Source organism: Plasmodium inui (genome assembly GCF_000524495.1).
Source record: "Plasmodium inui San Antonio 1 unplaced genomic scaffold supercont1.24, whole genome shotgun sequence".
NCBI lineage: Eukaryota > Apicomplexa > Aconoidasida > Haemosporida > Plasmodiidae > Plasmodium > Plasmodium inui.
The window spans coordinates 196,149-213,686 of record NW_008481858.1 but is presented as its reverse complement, the minus strand read 5'-3'; the positions used below and the strand labels follow the sequence as shown (position 1 = coordinate 213,686).

The 17,538-nt window shown below is 44.1% G+C and overlaps 3 protein-coding genes across 3 annotated transcripts in view; 2 read left to right on the top strand and 1 right to left on the bottom strand.

The window, feature by feature from the left end:
* Positions 1 to 819: 819 nt before the first annotated feature.
* On the top strand, positions 820 to 1,848 carry C922_04523 (hypothetical protein; the record flags this gene model as incomplete). The annotated part of the gene is made up of 1 exon (XM_008820106.1): positions 820 to 1,848. One exon carries the CDS (start codon positions 820 to 822, stop codon positions 1,846 to 1,848), a length of 1,029 nt encoding a protein of 342 aa, XP_008818328.1.
* Positions 1,849 to 2,714: 866 nt separating this feature from the next.
* C922_04522 (hypothetical protein) lies at positions 2,715 to 3,353 on the bottom strand (the record flags this gene model as incomplete). Its single annotated transcript, XM_008820105.1, has 1 exon — positions 2,715 to 3,353. The coding sequence occupies one exon, from the start codon at positions 3,351 to 3,353 to the stop codon at positions 2,715 to 2,717; it is 639 nt and encodes a 212-aa protein (XP_008818327.1).
* A 2,519-nt stretch (positions 3,354 to 5,872) lies between these two features.
* The window catches only part of C922_04521 (hypothetical protein), a gene marked incomplete at both ends in the record, with an annotated part of 14,012 nt that continues 2,346 nt past the window's right edge, over positions 5,873 to 17,538 (top strand). The window contains 3 exons of the mRNA XM_008820104.1: positions 5,873 to 5,905; positions 6,092 to 6,213; positions 6,373 to 17,526. Of these exons, the coding sequence (XP_008818326.1) occupies positions 5,873 to 5,905; positions 6,092 to 6,213; positions 6,373 to 17,526 (11,309 nt within the window). The remainder of the gene's footprint in view (positions 5,906 to 6,091; positions 6,214 to 6,372; positions 17,527 to 17,538) is intronic.

Here is a 17,538-nt window from a genome sequence, read left to right as displayed (position 1 = left end):
CAGGTAGAGTTGCCACTGCGATGCGGGAGTACCTGCATGGAAGTGCAAAGCGAAACAGTGGAAGACTGCAAATATATGCGAACATGCTGTAGTACATGCATTCTCCCATGGACGTATGTGCAATAAGAAGGACAAAAGCAACACGCATGAGGATGGATTTTCCCTTCATGCACATTTTAAACACCCCACGCTGCCGCCTCTTACCCCAAAGGGTGACTCCAATTTTACTGCTTCCTTTTTTTGTTTTCTTGCCGTATGTGCAAAGCGACGAATAGACTGCGTCCATTTCGCTACCCCCATGAAGAAAAACGCGCTGGGAAGGGCACCACGTGCAAAAGGATATTGCAGCCCGATTAATCTGCCCTTCTGGAAGTGGGTGAATAACATGAAGGGGAGCAGCACATCTTTAAAAGAACACGTAACAAAAAAAGAAAAAAAAAATCGCCCATGTGCATGGAGAGGCACACGCGTAACACACACACGCATGTTGCATACGTATAGACAAACAACCAGGTGGCCGTTTGCAACAGAACAGAAACTGAGTGTTGCAATGTACGGCAGAGTGAACGTTACAGTGTACGGACCCCTGAGTGAACTTCCGCATGCGTAAATGTTTTACTTAATTGTACTTTTCCTCGACTGCGGCGCCCAATGGGGAAAACTCTTCTCCTTTGCAACCACAAGTGTTTGCACCTGTAGTGTTGTATCTTCCCCCCCCCATGTCTCTTATTATTTATTTTTTTTCCTCTTCATTTTCGCTGTTTCTTTATTTTTTTTTTCCCAATTTTTTGGCATCCAGCCTACCTGTGCAGACATATGATGAATGTTTTCCTTTGCCTCTCGTGCATTCTGGTAATAAACACACTCCTCCAGAGCTGCCCGGTCAGATGCGACGAATTAAATATAAGTGACAAGGGGAAGATGTTGTACGATTATTTGTTCACCCCCAAGATGAAGGGCCCAAAAGATGGGGGGACGGAGCAGGATGCCCAAGGGGGCGGGGACAAGCACGTGTTGTATAAAACATCGGAAGTACAAATTAGGCACCACGAAGAAGTGCACACAGGAGGAATGGAAAATATTGATCACAAGAAGGAGTTTAAAAAGCATATGAACAAGCTAAAAATGCTACATAAAAGTTTAAAAAGCAAGGATAGAAATGCATACGGTCAGGTAAAACCAAGTGGAGGCGAGAGTGTGCACAACACTGATGGCACACTGCCGGATACCCATCCTAAGGGAGAGGAGACGAGTGAAGAAAGCCTGGCCAAATATGTACAGAACGAAATAAAGAACAACGAGAAATTAAATAAAGAAAAAAAAAGCTACGAAGAAATTAACTTACTGGAGGATAACTCAAAGAAATTACAAAAGGATATTCATACCTGGCTCCAGTCAGTACAGAACATATCGGAAAAGACCAACAAATTGAAGGACATTAAGACCCAGCTGCTGAACAACATCGCCTCGTTAAATCAGACCCTGACGGAAGAAATTGAAAATATAAACGAGATTAGAAAGTTGCAAAAGGAACAGAATGAAATATTTTCAGAAAATTGGCTCTACTTCCTGCCCTCCACGTCGGACAACTTGGCCAGCGAGGGGCGGGACGGCAATTTTCAAGTGTTGAACTACTTGGAGGAGTTTAACAGGAGGGACGCTCCGCACGTGAGTGATGAGCACGCGAGTAGGGGACACCCAAACGGTGGGCTTCCAAATGGGGGCCTTCCAAATTGGGGGAAAGTTCATAAGACAAACACGGACACCAACAGCGGGGAGAAGTCGTCCGACTCCCGCAGCTTCTGCAGCGTGCTCGTCCTGCTCGCGATTGCCTTTCTTCTCAGTTAGCATTCCACTGAAGAAAATGCACACAAGAGCATATAAGTGTGTATGCATGTGTGTATATGCTTATGTGGATACCTCTGTGGGGAGGAACATAACGGCTTCCTAGAGCTTTAGCAGGCCCCCCCTCAAATGACCTCACGAACGCAACGTTTCCCATTTTGTAAATGCAGCAGAAACGCCCAAATGGTGTTGCCACTTTGATCCCTGGAGAAGCAGAAAAATAGATGTCTTTGTATAAACGACGGTGTCCTCCCACTTGTTTGTGCTTCATTCACGCGTCGACACAAGGTGAAAGGCTCTCCACATCCGCGTGGAAGCACGCAGAGTCTGCCGTTAAAAGTCCACCTAAAAGTGCCGCCAAGTTCGCCCCAACTGGCACCCCTTTCCAGATAAAACTTCTCAACAAATTGATAATTTCTCCATTTTTAAAAACACCCCCGTGTAAAAATGTCAGTTGCGTCTGGAGCTATACATTCGGCGCCATGTGTGTGACGCGTAAGGCAGACCTGGAAGGCGGGGAAAACGCTACAAACATATGGTGACCCACTGAGTGGGTCGTATACTGGGGAACAAACGGGCGTCCCAACGGTAAGTTAAAACTTCTCAACACTTAGAACACGTTAAGATTAAGCGGTTAAATTACGCACAAAAAAGAGAAAAAAAAAGAAAAAAGACAGACTTCCGCGAAGAGGGGGAACAATAACGTTGTGCAAATAACTTGTCGTGAAAATAAATTAGGAAAATGTTAAAAATGAGGAGCTAACTACATTGGCAGCGGCGCCCGACGGAGCGGTTAAAAAGGCCACGGAAAAAAAGGCTGCAAAGAATTGCAGGGCGGTAGTGTCTCTTCCCACCCAATACACCTCCCTCTATGACTGAAAGAACGGATGGTTCTTCTTCACGGCGAAGAGCATCTTCTCGTACAGCTTGGCGTAGTTGCTAATCATCTTCTTACTGCTAAACTCATTGACGGTATCCTCAAAATTGTCTATGTCGATGCTAGGTTTAGGGAGAAACAAGCAGGTGACTGATCGTTTTAGTTTGCACAAACGGGCCAGCTTATTCTTTGTCGTAACGAAGGTGTAAGGTATCCTATGTTCTTCACAGAAAACGGGCATGTGACATATTATGTCGATTGGAAATACGTCTATAGCCAAGAAGGCAATGCCTTCCATTCCTTTCCTAATTGCTTTGACAACCTGCGTTAGGCCTATGACAACGAATTTGTTTTTCAAAATTTTTTTCTTCCGTTCGTCCATCTGCTCATTTGTTTTTATGATATGCATGGCTGTTACTTTGGCATAGTACGCATAGTCCAGTATTTTAAGAAAATACTTAAAATACTTTTTTTTCAATAATGGCACGCTAATTTTCGAGATGTATGACTTGCTGTTTTCGATTTTTATTTCTTCTACCATTTTGTCGTAACTCCTTTTAGGCTTGTCGTCCCTGTCGTCCACGCGATCGTCTCCTACGCTCTCCTTGTCGCTGTGATCTTCTTCCTCCATGTTCGCGTAGAGGATGGGGAAACGCTGTTGGGCAATGTTTGTGAGTGTTGCACGGTTTCTCCTACCAGGTGTGCCTTTCCGCGCTCCTTCCTAAGTGCCACAGGTTTGGCCTTCGAAATGCTGACGCGTTGACTAGTTCGGGGAAAGGGCCACTCCAGGCTTCAGTATGTATATGTATTTATATATTCCTCTGTTGACGCACGCGAGAGTTGCCTCAGTTGGGAAACCCGTTGCGTGATACATAAGACAAGGGAAGCCAACACGTCGCGTTTCAGGAGGGTAGGGGCGCGGCCCGAGGATGTCACGTCGTCCCCTCGCCCGTTTCAATCATCGATCCGGTCATATATCCCCATTTGTTGTTGCAGCAAAATGAGATTATCTGTAGAAACCGCCCTGTAACAAACCACTGCGTCGGTACTTAATGTAGGGGTTCCCCGAAAAAAATGCTTTAAATAAAAAAGGTAAAAAAATTTAAGGAGCAAAAAAATGTTTATCCCTTGCCAGGGGAGGCGAACGGTTTCCTCATTCTTGCAAGTACGTAACTGCTTATGCGTGCGGAAATTTTGGCATACCATCGGATTCCGCGTTGCCTCAGATAATGCGAAAAAGTTCTGTTATAGCCTTGCAAAGGTATATACAGGAAATGCTGCAAAAGCTATCCAAGTCGCGCAAAAAAAAAAATTGCATACATAATATACAGCGCAAACTTTGATTCACCTTCCTTCACGTAATGCATAACGACGCGGCGAGGCCTCCCCCCGGGCGAAAGCATAGTGCACAAAATTAATCCACACAACGGAGCAACTTGCGGAAGTTCTGTAAAGGGGGAAAATTGGAACGGCGATCAGAAAAAGGGTAATTTAAACGTAATGATCCCTCGAGGACAACAGCAATTTTGCCATCACCTCAAAGGACGGACATTCATGTTTACCAAAAAATGGGACGATTTGGCAGCTGCAACTGGGGGGAAATCTGCCCACTCGGGAGAAGTTCGTAAATAAAATGTATTCATATAAATGGATACATAAATGTATGTTCATATATATAGCTGCATACACGCCGATGGCGACTCGTCTTTGTCAAGAGCGGAAACCGTTGGGCGACTCGGGTGAAATGCCGCCGGGGTGGGGTGGGAACTAGTTCACGCGCCCGCTACAAAACGTAAGCGGGAAGAAAAGGTGACACAGGGGATGATACGTGCGTATGCATCCAAGTACGCCAAAAAATAAATGACAGCTCGCGACTGAAAAAAAGTAAAAAAAAAACGAAAAAAAAAAAAGCGAGGCTATCGTTCGTTTTTTTCTCCCCTTGGGCTATTTTGCCTTTCCTGACAATTGACAAGTGGGCCCCAATAGGTAAAGAACAAAAACGTGCACAGAGCGTTCTGTTTTTTCCCCCCCAGTGTACGCCACCCAAATGAAGATAATTTGAAACTCAACAATTTCCATACTTTTCACGAACTTCCCGCAAACTTCCTGCATCATTTGTCGCTCCGGTTTTGTGCGTAGTTTATGCGTGTAATGTGCTTGGCGTGGGGGCCACTAGGGCATACATATGTACCACGCTTACACGTATGCCTATACGCACCTGCAGCCACCTTCCTATGCCTCCGCGCGAATGCTGCACAAGTTGCCACGTGGAACGAGCTTAGAGCAGACCAGCCCTTACATGAAAGGGTAAAGTTTGAGAATCAACTGAAGGCAAAATAACAAAAATGCTTTAGCCTAGCGGCACCTTCATTTTTTTTTTTTTTTGTGAAGAAGTTGTGACCACGTTCTTGTTAACAGTAAATGGGGTGCCATTTTTACATGAGGCAACTCTTTTTTGTTAATCCTGCTAGGCGTCCTTATGTGTTACTTTGCGATAAGCTATGTGATTGTGCAATCGCCTTTGTGTGTCATTGCGGTCATGTTTCCTTGGCTGGCCCTTCTTCCTCATTCTTGAGGAAGTTCATGTTGCGGGTTATCGGTTGCCCGTTTTTTCTCGCGCGGTCTCTTTTCTTTACCCCCACCGTGTTTACTTAGGGGTATATATACACACACGCGGATGAAATTTTTTTTTTCCGTTCTGCACCTGTCACCCCGATAGGTACCCCTTGTCCACCTTTTTGTGACGCTGTTTCGTGCGTTTCCGTTTGACTGTCTCATTTAACGTGCCACTTTGCAATTTTGTTACTTTATCGCGGCACCCCACCATAGTGTGGTCATTTCGCTTCTTCACCATTTGGTTTGCCCATTGGCTGACCAATTCTCCTGCACCATTTGATGAACCAATACTTTGTTCTTTATTTTACTGAAGTTTATTTTATTCAACTTTATTTTATTATTTTTTCTTTTTTTCTTTGTTCTTGGTAATTTTTTTTTTTTTGTGTATATCTCTCCCCCCCTTTCTCTTTTTTTTCGTATTTGTCAATTCGTCCGACTTGATGACGAAGTAGGAGGACAAGAAGCACAGCCCCCCCTACCCCCTGGTTTTACATTTCTCCACGAAGGAGCGAACACATTGGAGATCATCCCATCATGGGGAAAAACGAACTGGAGGAAAGAAACAGAGTAATATGCCCGTTGCGTAGAAAAATCAGACAACTTGTGTTTACACATGGGGTACTTCTACGCTGATGATTATATAGCAAAGCTGTTATTGCGAGTGATGTTTTTCCATTAGGAGTCTCCGCCCTCCAGGGTGTCGCAGCACCCTAATGTATTCCCCTGCTTCTTTTTTTTTGTGTCGCGTGGTAGGCGCTCAAGGATGTCAACATAGAGAACATATTCAAGTATGTGGTCCGCTGCGGGCTCGCCGGAAGGAAGAAAACGGCGCTGATTTTTTACCTTTGTAACTCTCTGGAGGAGAGTCACCTGGAGTACGTCCGAAATGAGTGGCAGGAAAAGCAGAAAGAGACTCACCAACATTGCGCACAAGTGTGTTGTAGAAGTGTGTAGAAGTATGTAGAAGTGTGAAGAGGAGTTTCCATATAGATATGTGAATCCACCATTTTTATTTTCCCCCCCCTCTTCTATAGGCGCAACAACGTTTTGGTGCTGTACCTGAGTCTCCTTTCATCCTTCGAAGGTCACCTGGGGGAATTGTTCCAAAGCAGAGCATCCGCAGGGAAGAAAGAACAAAGGGGGAACCCAGAGGCGCAGGAATCCGATTTGCAATTGGGTCTCAAATTGAGCAAACTGAATCTGTTGTTTAGCTACATCATCACTCATATCTCCTATTTTGTGTCGCTCAGTGGAAAGTACAAAGAGGACACCTCCCTTCAGTTGTTCGTTCAGTATATGCACATACGCACATTTGTGACGCTACAAAAATTTGCATTCCAAAAAAAAAAAAAAAGTCAACTGCAAAAATTAATAACTCTCAATCATTTGAAAATATTATTAACCTTCTTAATTAACATGTACAAGTACAGAATTTATGAAGTTTTAAATGAAGAAAACTTGTACATGATTTCCAAGTTAATTTTTTCAATTATTTTTTTTTTTTGTCATATAAGAGAGAACTGCAAGACGGAAAAATTGTTTATTTGTTTTTACGATTATGTCTACCATGTGGCTGAGATTTTTATCAGGAGATATTTATACCACTTGGGGAAGAAGGGCAAGGGTTCCAATGCGTTATTGGTGTATTACCAGAACATGGTAATCTTTGTATGTGACTATATGAGTAAGCTCAAAGTTTTGAAACACGTGGAGAGGTACATTTTGAATAATGGGAAGAGCCCCTTTTGCAGTGTTACCCTCCTCAGTGTGGTGACGAACACCGTTGAGCGGCACTTGCTGCGGCCGCACGGGGAAGAACCCCCTTTCATGAGGTTGAAGAGGAGGGAGGTGTCTCAGCCGAGTCCACACGAGGGGAGTAGTAGTCCCTTAACGGATGAACAGAATGGAAAGAACGGTTACATCCTCCTCATGGAAAGAAGAACGGTCAGCCAATTCGTATTTTTGAAGCTACTTCGATTGGTGGAAATCCTGTTAGTGAAGAAAGACAGAATATATTTAACTGTCTATTTGCACGAGACGATCGGGAGGGTGACCAAGTCGACGATGGAAAAAATTTTCCTCATTGTTAACGGAGGTGATGAAAGGAAAAACAACAACATCATGATGATGACATACGACCGGCTGTTCTACCTCTACGAGTACTACTGTAACATCCTTTTTTATATAATAAACCGAAGTGATAAGAGAAAAGTACGGGACAGAAGAGGAGAAGCCAATAGATCAACCATTAGAAATACGGTCTACATGTATTTGCTCAACAGCTGCATTTTTCACCTGTACGAAATTTATCCACTGGTAATCCTCCTTCTGCATGTAACCCCAAATGAGGTACGAAGTATTTTGGGATATAATAAATTCTCCCTCGTTAAAAGAATGCTACGTATCCACATCGGAGAAATGGAAGTCACTCGAATTGTGAACCTTTCGATATTCTTCTTCGACGTGGTGCTGAAAAATGTGATCAGCACTCCACTGGTGGGGAATTACACCTTTCCCATTTTGAAGTGCCTCCTTTGGAATGATAAGAAGTTAAGTAAATTTTTTCAAACAGTGGTGGGAACGTATGCTGGGAAGACAGACGGATGTGCCGTCATCGAGTGGCAGCAGAATAGTGTTCCTCGTTCGAAATGTTTGCAGGAGGCAGATCGAACGGAACAGAATGAGAATCCGAACCTTGGCTATTATCACAGTGATGTTTCAGCTGCTCACGGGGGTTGTGGCTTAAGGAGAGCCCCCCTGATCAGTGCCAATCTGGTTGTAAACGAAAAGAACAGTTTTGTCATCCTGGTGAATAGTTACGTGAAGTTGAATTGGGCCAATTTGGGGGGAGAAGCACCCATTGGGGGATTGTCGTCGGGGAGCACAATCGACGTCGCCGATGGTGCAAAGGTGAGGAATGAATTGAGTCGGCTAAATCACACCAACAGGAGTAGCACTAACGGATGCCTCCGCAAGAGGGACCACTCCCGCTGTAACCGTGGGGCCACCCGAGGGAGGGATGAAATCTACACCAAGGCGTACTTCCCCCTGCTCATGAAGCATCTTCTGTCCCAACTAATAAAAAGAACAAAAAAGAAGAACTTCCTAGATGATATGGAAAGCAACTGTAACAACTACCTAGGAATATACATTAACAAACTGCACTACTACTGCAACAATATTTTTACTTATAAGCCCATTTTTAAGCATAACTTCAGCTCATTTGTGAGGAGCCATATGGCGAAAAATAAGAGGCACCTGATTGAGAATGTGTCGTTCTTTAATCAAATGTTTAACTTGTATAGTAGTAAAAAGAAAGGCAGTGAAAAAAGAAAAAAAAAAAATTTCTTCTTCAAGAATAAAACCTTTGTCCTTTCGAGCATAGAGAAGAAGCATAGCTACTCCAATTACACCTTCCTAAGGAAAATCTTAAATTACAAGATCTCCTACTTTGACAATGAGCATTATTATTTCAGATTCTTATTTAATTTAAAATTCTTGCACAATCTGAATGACTATATTAATGAGTACTTTTTGCTGAAGAAGAAACAGCTAAACAGGAAAGTCATTTTTAATATCAGCTTGAATATAAAGGAGAAGATAAAGAAGATGAAGCCTGGACTGAATGATCTGTATGATCACCCTGTGGGTAATGCTTCCGTCGGCTCATTGGGTCCCTTTGGACAAAGCGACTTAAAACTACAAAGCAAAAGTGAAAGCATCGTTAAAGATTTTCAAGCCAGTAAAGGATGCAGATATTGGCAACCCAAGAGAAGGGAAAAAAGAGAAGGGAATTTGTTGCTCCATTTTTTATTTATAAATTACAATTACTGCGTTTGCAAGCAAGACGCCGGTGACCACATGAGTCGCTACCTCCTCCTTATTTTGAAGTATTTTGAGAGTGTAATGCCGTATGTACATATCTACAAGTACATTTGTGCACTGCTGCTTTTTCTAATTTCGTTCGTGGAGAGGAAGCCTCTGTCCCGCACCGATGTCCTGCGCGTGGGGGGGGGAGGGAGCGCATTAGGAAGGGGTGCTGCAAACTCCTTAACGAACAGGAGGAAACTCGGTCGAAAGGTGAGGAATAACAACCCGAAACAGTACGGGAGAGCCGCTTCGAAAGAGGGACACGATGCAGGTGAGGCTTCCCCTGTGCGGGGTAACGCGGTAGGAAGAATTGTGTTGCAAGGAGTGGAAAAGGAGTATGCGCGAGTGGAGGAAGATGTGATGAAGGAAATGAAGAAGGTAGGAGCTGGGAGGCATAACCTCCCGACGAGTAAGTGCCCCCTGCTGCAGCGAGCGAGCAATCGCAAGGCAGCCCTGAAGGTATTGACGGGCACGATAGACCGGTTGAAGACATACCTGTTCAGCAACACCTTCCATTACCTGTACCAAGACGTGAGGAAGTACAACAAATATATAACGATGCTGTCGCTGTACTTTTATAAGTTATACTTCACTTTGCTTTATTTCGAAATTTACCAGAGGGATTACCTCCAAGGGAGTGAAGTAGATTTGATTAAAAGCAAAATTGCAGAGATAACCCCCGTTCTGAGCATCAAATATTTAAACAAGAACAACATACATAGTGTATGCAAAATAGAAATTATAAAATCAATCAAAGAGGATCGAACTGAGAACAATTCTCAAGTGGAGGTGAACAATAACGATGTGGACAAGTTATATGTTCTCATAATGCACTACATCGAAAGTATGAAGAGGAAGGAATTCATCCTGTATACGCTGTACCTACTTATCGATAAGGCCATCTTCAGGAATAAATATATCCACAAAAATGTGAAAAAGTTAATTCATTTTAAAGTTTCCACTTTCCTGCATGACATGGGAGAATTTCACGACTACAGCGTTATTTTCTCCACCTTATTTTTGCAAATGAATATAATGAGTTATAATAAGATAATCCGGAACTATATTTATTTCATATTTGATCAGATCTTCAAATTGAAGTTTAGCATCTTATTCGATGGAGGCTTTCTGATTTGTTTTTTGAAGAACCTCGAGAAGAGCAGCCTGGATTATGCATTCTCCAAGATGATCTACGAGGAGAAAAAGAAATTTAAGAATTTTATCGATAAGAAGAAGAGCACCATCATAAAGATTATTTACAAAGTCAATTTATACATTACCATAAATTATCTCCTTTTTTTGAAGATGCTAAATTGCTGCAAATTTTTTCTAAACCTGTACTCTTTCTTCTACTATGAGTTTTACATTTTCTGTGTGAACAAGTATGTCAGGAGGTACCGAGGAAGGCATAAGGAGAGGGTGGAGGAGAGGCTGGAAAAGGAGGAGAAGGACGACGAGGACGATGACTATGACGGGCGTTGTTATTACGAGGAAGTGTCCCAGGGGCGCAGGGCCAAAGAGTTGTGTTCCTCGTTCCCGGACCGTGGTGAGCAGGGCGCGGAAGGGGTAGGCGGTCTTTCTAGTGGTTCGGTGATCGCTGAGGCAAGGGAGCTACTGGAGGAGGGAGACCACCCACACGGTTCACCCCTACACGGTTCACTCCCACACTCGAGGAGCGCCCCCTCGTCGACCGGCAGAAGGAGTTCCCCGAAGAGAGGCCGCAGCGGAAGGGCGACATTGAAGGGTTTGCACTCAACAAGCGGCCTCCTCTCGATGGGGAACAGCCGCGGGCGCTCGAACTACCGTATAATCGGCCGAAGGAGGAGGAAAATTAACTCCAACTTCTTCGAGACGAATAAGGAGTTTAAGGAGTTTCTTGAGAACACCAGTGATGAGTCGCAGCAATCGCGGAAACCAGAGCAGCCGCCTCAACCGGAGCAGTCTCATCAACCAGAGCAATCGAATCCATCGCATCAACGTATGCGCCCCCGTCTTGTGATGCGAAACGACACGCTAAACAACGACGCGAACTATTTCAAGGTTCTGAAAAAAATCAGGGGAGGAAACACATTTATTTGCAACCTCTACGACATTAAGATAAGCAAGCGAATTCTCTACAACAGGAAGCACATCAAGGAGTATATGAACACAGTCAATTTTGTGATCAGCGTCTTCCTAGCCACCAACATCAATAACCTGAACATGGATACACTCAATAATAACTACATCTATATAATTTCAAAAATTGTTAAGAAGAACATCAAATTCTACTTCTTCTATTTTTACTACAGCATTTTCAGAAAGAAGGGCAAGAGGCTTAAAAGTATTTACAGCGTCAATTTGGACACCATTGTGAACAACTCTTTTGGGGGAAGCGGCACCATGGGAGGAAGTGGCATCATGGAAACGAGCCACAACGTGGGAAGAAGCGGCAACGTCTGCAAGCTTAGCATTAAGAAGAAATATATATACGTATTGTACACGTTGTCTACCATCCTTTGTGTGTACAACTACAAGTACGCCTTTTTCAATTACTACTTTTTTGTCTTCTACAAGTTTGTGAAGATGTTGGCCAAGATGACTGCAAAGTCCATATGGGTGGGGAATTATCTGGTGGACCGCTGTGGGGGGGAAGCGGCTGTACCGGCGGACGACAGCCACTGCGCGGAGAAAAACGCCGCAGAGAGGACGGGGCTCGACGAGCCACAGAAGCCAAGAGGACACTGCAAACTGTCTCGCCTGAGCAAAAGGGAGAGGAGCTTCCTCGAAAGCGACATGCTTATGATTAAGCGTTACGTGAATGACTATATAAGAGAGAGCAGCATACGAATGCACAGGAACCTATTTAGAAGCGACATGCCGCATAAGTACGTCCTGGACAGGTACACCACCCTTATTAACAACACACTCCTGCTTCTATTATTTACGAACTACTTGTCTCTCACGTACCAAAATATAAACCTCACGGAAAATAAAATAGTGCAGAGGAAGATCACTCTGCTGGAGAAATACAAACACTACTTAATGAACAAAATTGTGCAGATATACTTTTTAAACATCCCCTATTTGTGTAACTATTTAGTCGTCACGTTGGAGTTTTGTCTCCTCTTTAGTAGGACCTTTCTTACCATAAATTATACCTCATTTTCTTTGATGAGGGAAATGAAAGCCATTTTCAGAAATGGCTACATGTATCGCCTGGTGAATTGCTTGAACGCGCTGCAGCATATGAAGACCTTCTACCATCTCAGTTGTTACCGGAGCGGCAATTTGTATTTCCACAACTATAAGAAGGTGGCCGATGAGAAGTTTCACTGCTTCGGGGAGGGGAACTTAGGAGGTGTAAGAGATGTAGGAGTCGTAGCAGGCGTCATAAGCTGCAGTAGAGTCGCCCGGGGGAACACCACCTTGGAGCGGGCCGAGCAGGATGACAGCGACGGTAGCCTGAGCCAGTACGACGACTACATTTACAAAGACGCATTCAAAGAGGTGAAGGAAGTGCTAAAGAAAAAAACCAAGCAGCACATGAGAGACTACTTCGAGAGAAGCATGAAGAACATCTTTTACCTGTTAGATTGCTTCAAGGACATATCGAGCATTTCTCTTTTTCTAAATTTTTACCTCCAGGAAAATACAAAAATTAGGGATATATACGATAATCTGCATATACAGAGCATGAATAACATTTACTTGTATAATTTTAAAGCGCTCAAGATAAATTACCACTTTCTATGCATCGTGTTTTTGTCGATTGTCCAGATTTTTAATTACACCTCGAACTTTTTCCACTCGTACAGCTATGTAATCGATCTGTATGCCAAGTACAAATATAGTTACTTCCTTTACGACTACAGCTTGCGTAATTTTTTCTCCTTTTTTAATGTGTACATGTTTCAGATGAGCAGATGCCGACAGAGGAAGAAGGCCTTTGTAAACTTCAGAAACCAGGTGAACACCATCTGCATCAGTGACATCTTTGACTTTAACAGGCTCCTGCTCCAGAAGGGATTTCTATTCTTGTGTTTTTTTTTCCACAATTTTGAGAACGTCCTGCCAGACATTTACTGCGTCAATTGCGCGAATAAATATTCTGTTGGCTGCTACCATAGGAACGCCCTCCCCGTGAATTTGGGTCTTGTGCGCCACGGCAAGAAGGGGAAGCCCGCTGTGAGGAGGATATCAAAGCAAGATACTATGAGGGCAGTTATTAGCGATCCTGCCAGCGGAGTTGCCAATGGCGAGAGACCGCCTGGAAAGAGGAACCCAAGAATGGCTGCTAACCACGTAAGTGACAGTGACGGGGAAGACTCCCTTCCATATGTTGAAGTGGAGCCGGGTGGAGAAAATGACCCCGCTGTGAAGGACTCAAACAGAGTTGGCAAAAAAACCCAAGAAGGCTATTTCGAAATGTTTTACAAAAGAGAAGGGGATAAGAAGATGGCCGTTTCGGTGGAGCATGCAGGTGGGATAAGAAGCCCCCTTCAGATTGACGCCCATATGGACAGAGACATAAAAACTCATGAGGAAGAAATTAATTTTGGAGTGAAGCCAACAGTTGGACATTTCCAGGAGATTGGCGCACAAAAGGGGGATCATTCCTCCGGGGAGAATCTCACCCAGAAAGGGGAGAAGCTTAAGAGTGAAGATAGCCAACTTACTAGGGAAGTCTCCACCCCCATACGCCCGAAGGAACCATCGCGACGAAGCAAGGAGGGCGCCAAGACGGAGAATGAGGAGCATAGTAGCACCATTGGAAAGTACGCCGGAGGGATTATCTCCTATTTTAAAAATAAGGTTACCCGAATGGGGAACAAGAAGGGAAGAGGAACAGGAGCAGGGGGGAGACGACAGGTGAGGAGCAAAACAGGAAATGGTTACTCCTTTGATGACGATTTTGTAGACGCAGAGGAACATGCGAGGTGTAGTTCCTGCGGAGGGAGCAGCGACTGGGGCGGGAGAAGCCTGATGAGAGCTTCCGGGATCCCCAAGAGAGGTGTCAACGTGAGGGGCCAGGACGACGCCATTTATGATAGGAATGAGAAGAATGGCAAGGAGGACGGCAGCTACGACGAGGGTGAGGACCTTGACAATCGGGATAGAGGCCAACACCACCATCACCGCGATGACGACGACCTCTGCTCACGGAAGGTGCGGGAGAAAGACGTGGAACTTCTGAACGCGTACAAGTACCTGCTGACCTATCAGAAGAGAAACAAAAGGAGGCTGTACGACTACCACTTGAAGGAAGAGCTTCGGTGCATGTGTATAAACAAATACATTCATGTCTGCAACTTAATTTACAATTGCCTCATGTATATGTACCAGCTGAAGTACAAATATAAGGATATGAAGAAGAAAGGGTTCTGCCTCTTTGCCTACACACCGTTTAGAAGGAAAAAGGAATTGGACAATATCCATAGCTCCAACGTCAAAAACGAAATAGTTATCAACACGAGGCATCTGCTTAACCTAGACTTCATCATAATGAGTACGCTGTACCTTGCGGAGAGCATTTACATCAACCTATACAAGTGTAAGCTGTTTACAGATATGTGTATCTTCAATAATATAAAATACGTGTGCTTGGAAAATAGCCAGGTGAAGAAGAAGAATAGTTACCAAAGTGGAGATCACATTTTACACTCCGGAAGTAATCGCAATAACGTCAAAGCCGTTTCGGAGCGGAAGCATAGAAGGGACGCGGACCGAAGTGCCTACCAGTCCAGTTACGTGACGTATCAGGCGAATGCGAACGGAAGCAGCTCCTTGAGTAGGCGCAATGTGCTTGAGGAGGAGGGCGAAGACTTCGGTTCGTGCAAACTCACCCGTGGGAATTACAACGGTGAGAAAATGAAGCCGGGCGCGAACAGCCGCAGAACTACCCCCGTCGATGTTGGCATGGCGGCCGGCAGTGGAAAGAAGAAGCAAGTCGAAATTGACACGAACCACATGTGCAGCAGCGGTAGCGGGAAAGGCAACGTAAGTGACCACAGGAGCAGCAACAGCAGCAGTGACGGTGGGGGGAGCAAAAAAAACAGCAGGGCTAAGAGGGAGAAGAACAAAGCCACCAGTAGGAGGAAGAAGAAGAAGAGTGTGAGCAGGATGAGCTTCTTCCTGAGGAGAAGGAAAAAACACGATGTCCCAAAAAGCTCCAGGAATCTGTCCATAAGGAATTACCTTTTTGCGGACAAGAACCTGTCGAAGAAAAGCTGCAAAGTGAAGGACCCCTCGATTAACTACTTTCACAACTATAAGATTCTGTCGGACAATTACAAAGCCAAATTAGCCAGAATGAACAAGAAAAAGAGAAAGAAGGAGAAGCTGAAGGAAAAAGAGAAGGGAAAAAAGGAGAAGAAGAAGGAAAAAGGGAAAGGGAAAAAAAAAGAGGAGAAGGAGAAGAAGCAGAAGAAGGGAAAGAAAAAAGGACCCCCAAGTGAAGCAATTAGATCAACGAGTGGCAGTGCCTTTTACCACAATTATGGGATTTATGGCATTGACGACGATCATGAGGATGACGATGATGATGAAGATGAGGAGGGTAAGCCTAGTAGGAAGGCCAAGTGGAACTTCCAGAGTTTCTTCTTTGGACGGAAGAGGGGAGAGGTAGACCCCGGCCGTGGGAGCGCACACCACGAAAGGGGAAAAATTACTGATGCTTATCGTACGAGTGAACCGGTACGAATTGACAACCTCTTCGTGAAGCACAAATCCAGGAGCATCAAAAACAGCGACATGAATCGTCTGCTCAAAATGGACCGAGGAGCCCTAGAAGAGGAAAACATGGATCGGATAAGACACCTATTCATAACGTTTAACAATAATTTCAAGGAGAAAAAAATCAGCACTTACATCAGCAACATATTCAGCTACACCTCTCTGCATTCCAACTTTAACGTGTTCTATAGAAGCCACTTTGAAATCTTCGACCAGAAGATAAAGGTGGGCAGAGGGCTGCTCAAGGTACTCTACTCATACTACTACAGACACAACTTGTCCACATTCTACAAGGTTTTTAAAAAGATAGAATATATATATGTCTACTTAAATTTACATTTTTACAACTCTCTTTTTAACATGGACGTGAAGGAACTAAATGAGGACATTAACAAATATTCCCTCTTCATGATGGTAAAGTACATCAAGAGACACCTGCACAGCAACCCCAAGCTTTACTCTACCTTCATAGTGAAGGTCCTAAATTTTGCAAACAACGGAGTTCACAAAATGACCAACTTTCTCTGCATGTACCTTTATAACGACCTGCTCAATGTCCTCCATCAGTATTTGATCCAAGTGAGCATAAGCAACAAGCTGACTTTGAATAAATACAACTTATTTTTGCTGAGGAAGAACAAGCTCCCATATGTGCCCATCTCGAACGTTTTATTTCTGCACTGCAATCAGTTCAGCCTGAATGATATCGTAAAGATTTTGTACAGTCACCCGCAGTATGGTCTCTTTTTAAGAACGGTGGCAGTTAGCAATTTGCTGTACTGGTACAAGAAGAGCACCATCACGAATTGTATTTATTTGCAGTTGTTTGAGTACCTGAAGGTGGACCTGGGGAACCGAGTTTTCTTCTTCATCGTTTTTTTCTGCTTCCAATCTTTCCTCTTTCTATACCAGCTCTTCATGAATTTGCACACTTACATCGATGATGAGTACTTGGTCGACTTGGTTCTCCCCCACGAGCGGAAGCAACAGTACGCAGTGGAGGAACTGTCCGATGGCGGACGCAAAGAAAAAACGCAAATTGTGAGCGCGTTAGACGGGCATCACCTGGATCACCAGTGCGTGCTTTTCAACACGGAGATGTTTGCCCGCAAGACGAACCCCGTCAGAAACATACTCATGATTCTCTTTCCCCAGAAGAGCAGAAAAAACCTTCCCACGGGAGGAGAAAGTGATAAACATGGGGACACCACAAATGGTAGGGAAAATGAAAAAGACATCATCAACATGGATAATTTTATTTTTTTTAAATACCAAAGGTACGTGAAGAAGTCACACGTTTTGTCCATAAAATGCTTCCTCATTAAGAAATTACTAATCCAAAATTTGCGTGACAAGAGTAGGAAGGCACTAATCGAGTCGTGTCGATTTCATAATTACATTTTTTACACAAGTCAGCGGGCGGCTCAGTTGGACAAGAATATTCAACAGGACTTTGTAAAAATGGAAGTTCAGAATCTGCTGAACACTATGGATGTACACAGGGTGAAATTGCTCACCAGCAGCAATGTTGTTTGGGGCGTATCGGATGAGGTGAAGATTCTCATGTCCGCCACCAGGACACCAATTCTGTTGACCTTCCACACGTACAGACGGGA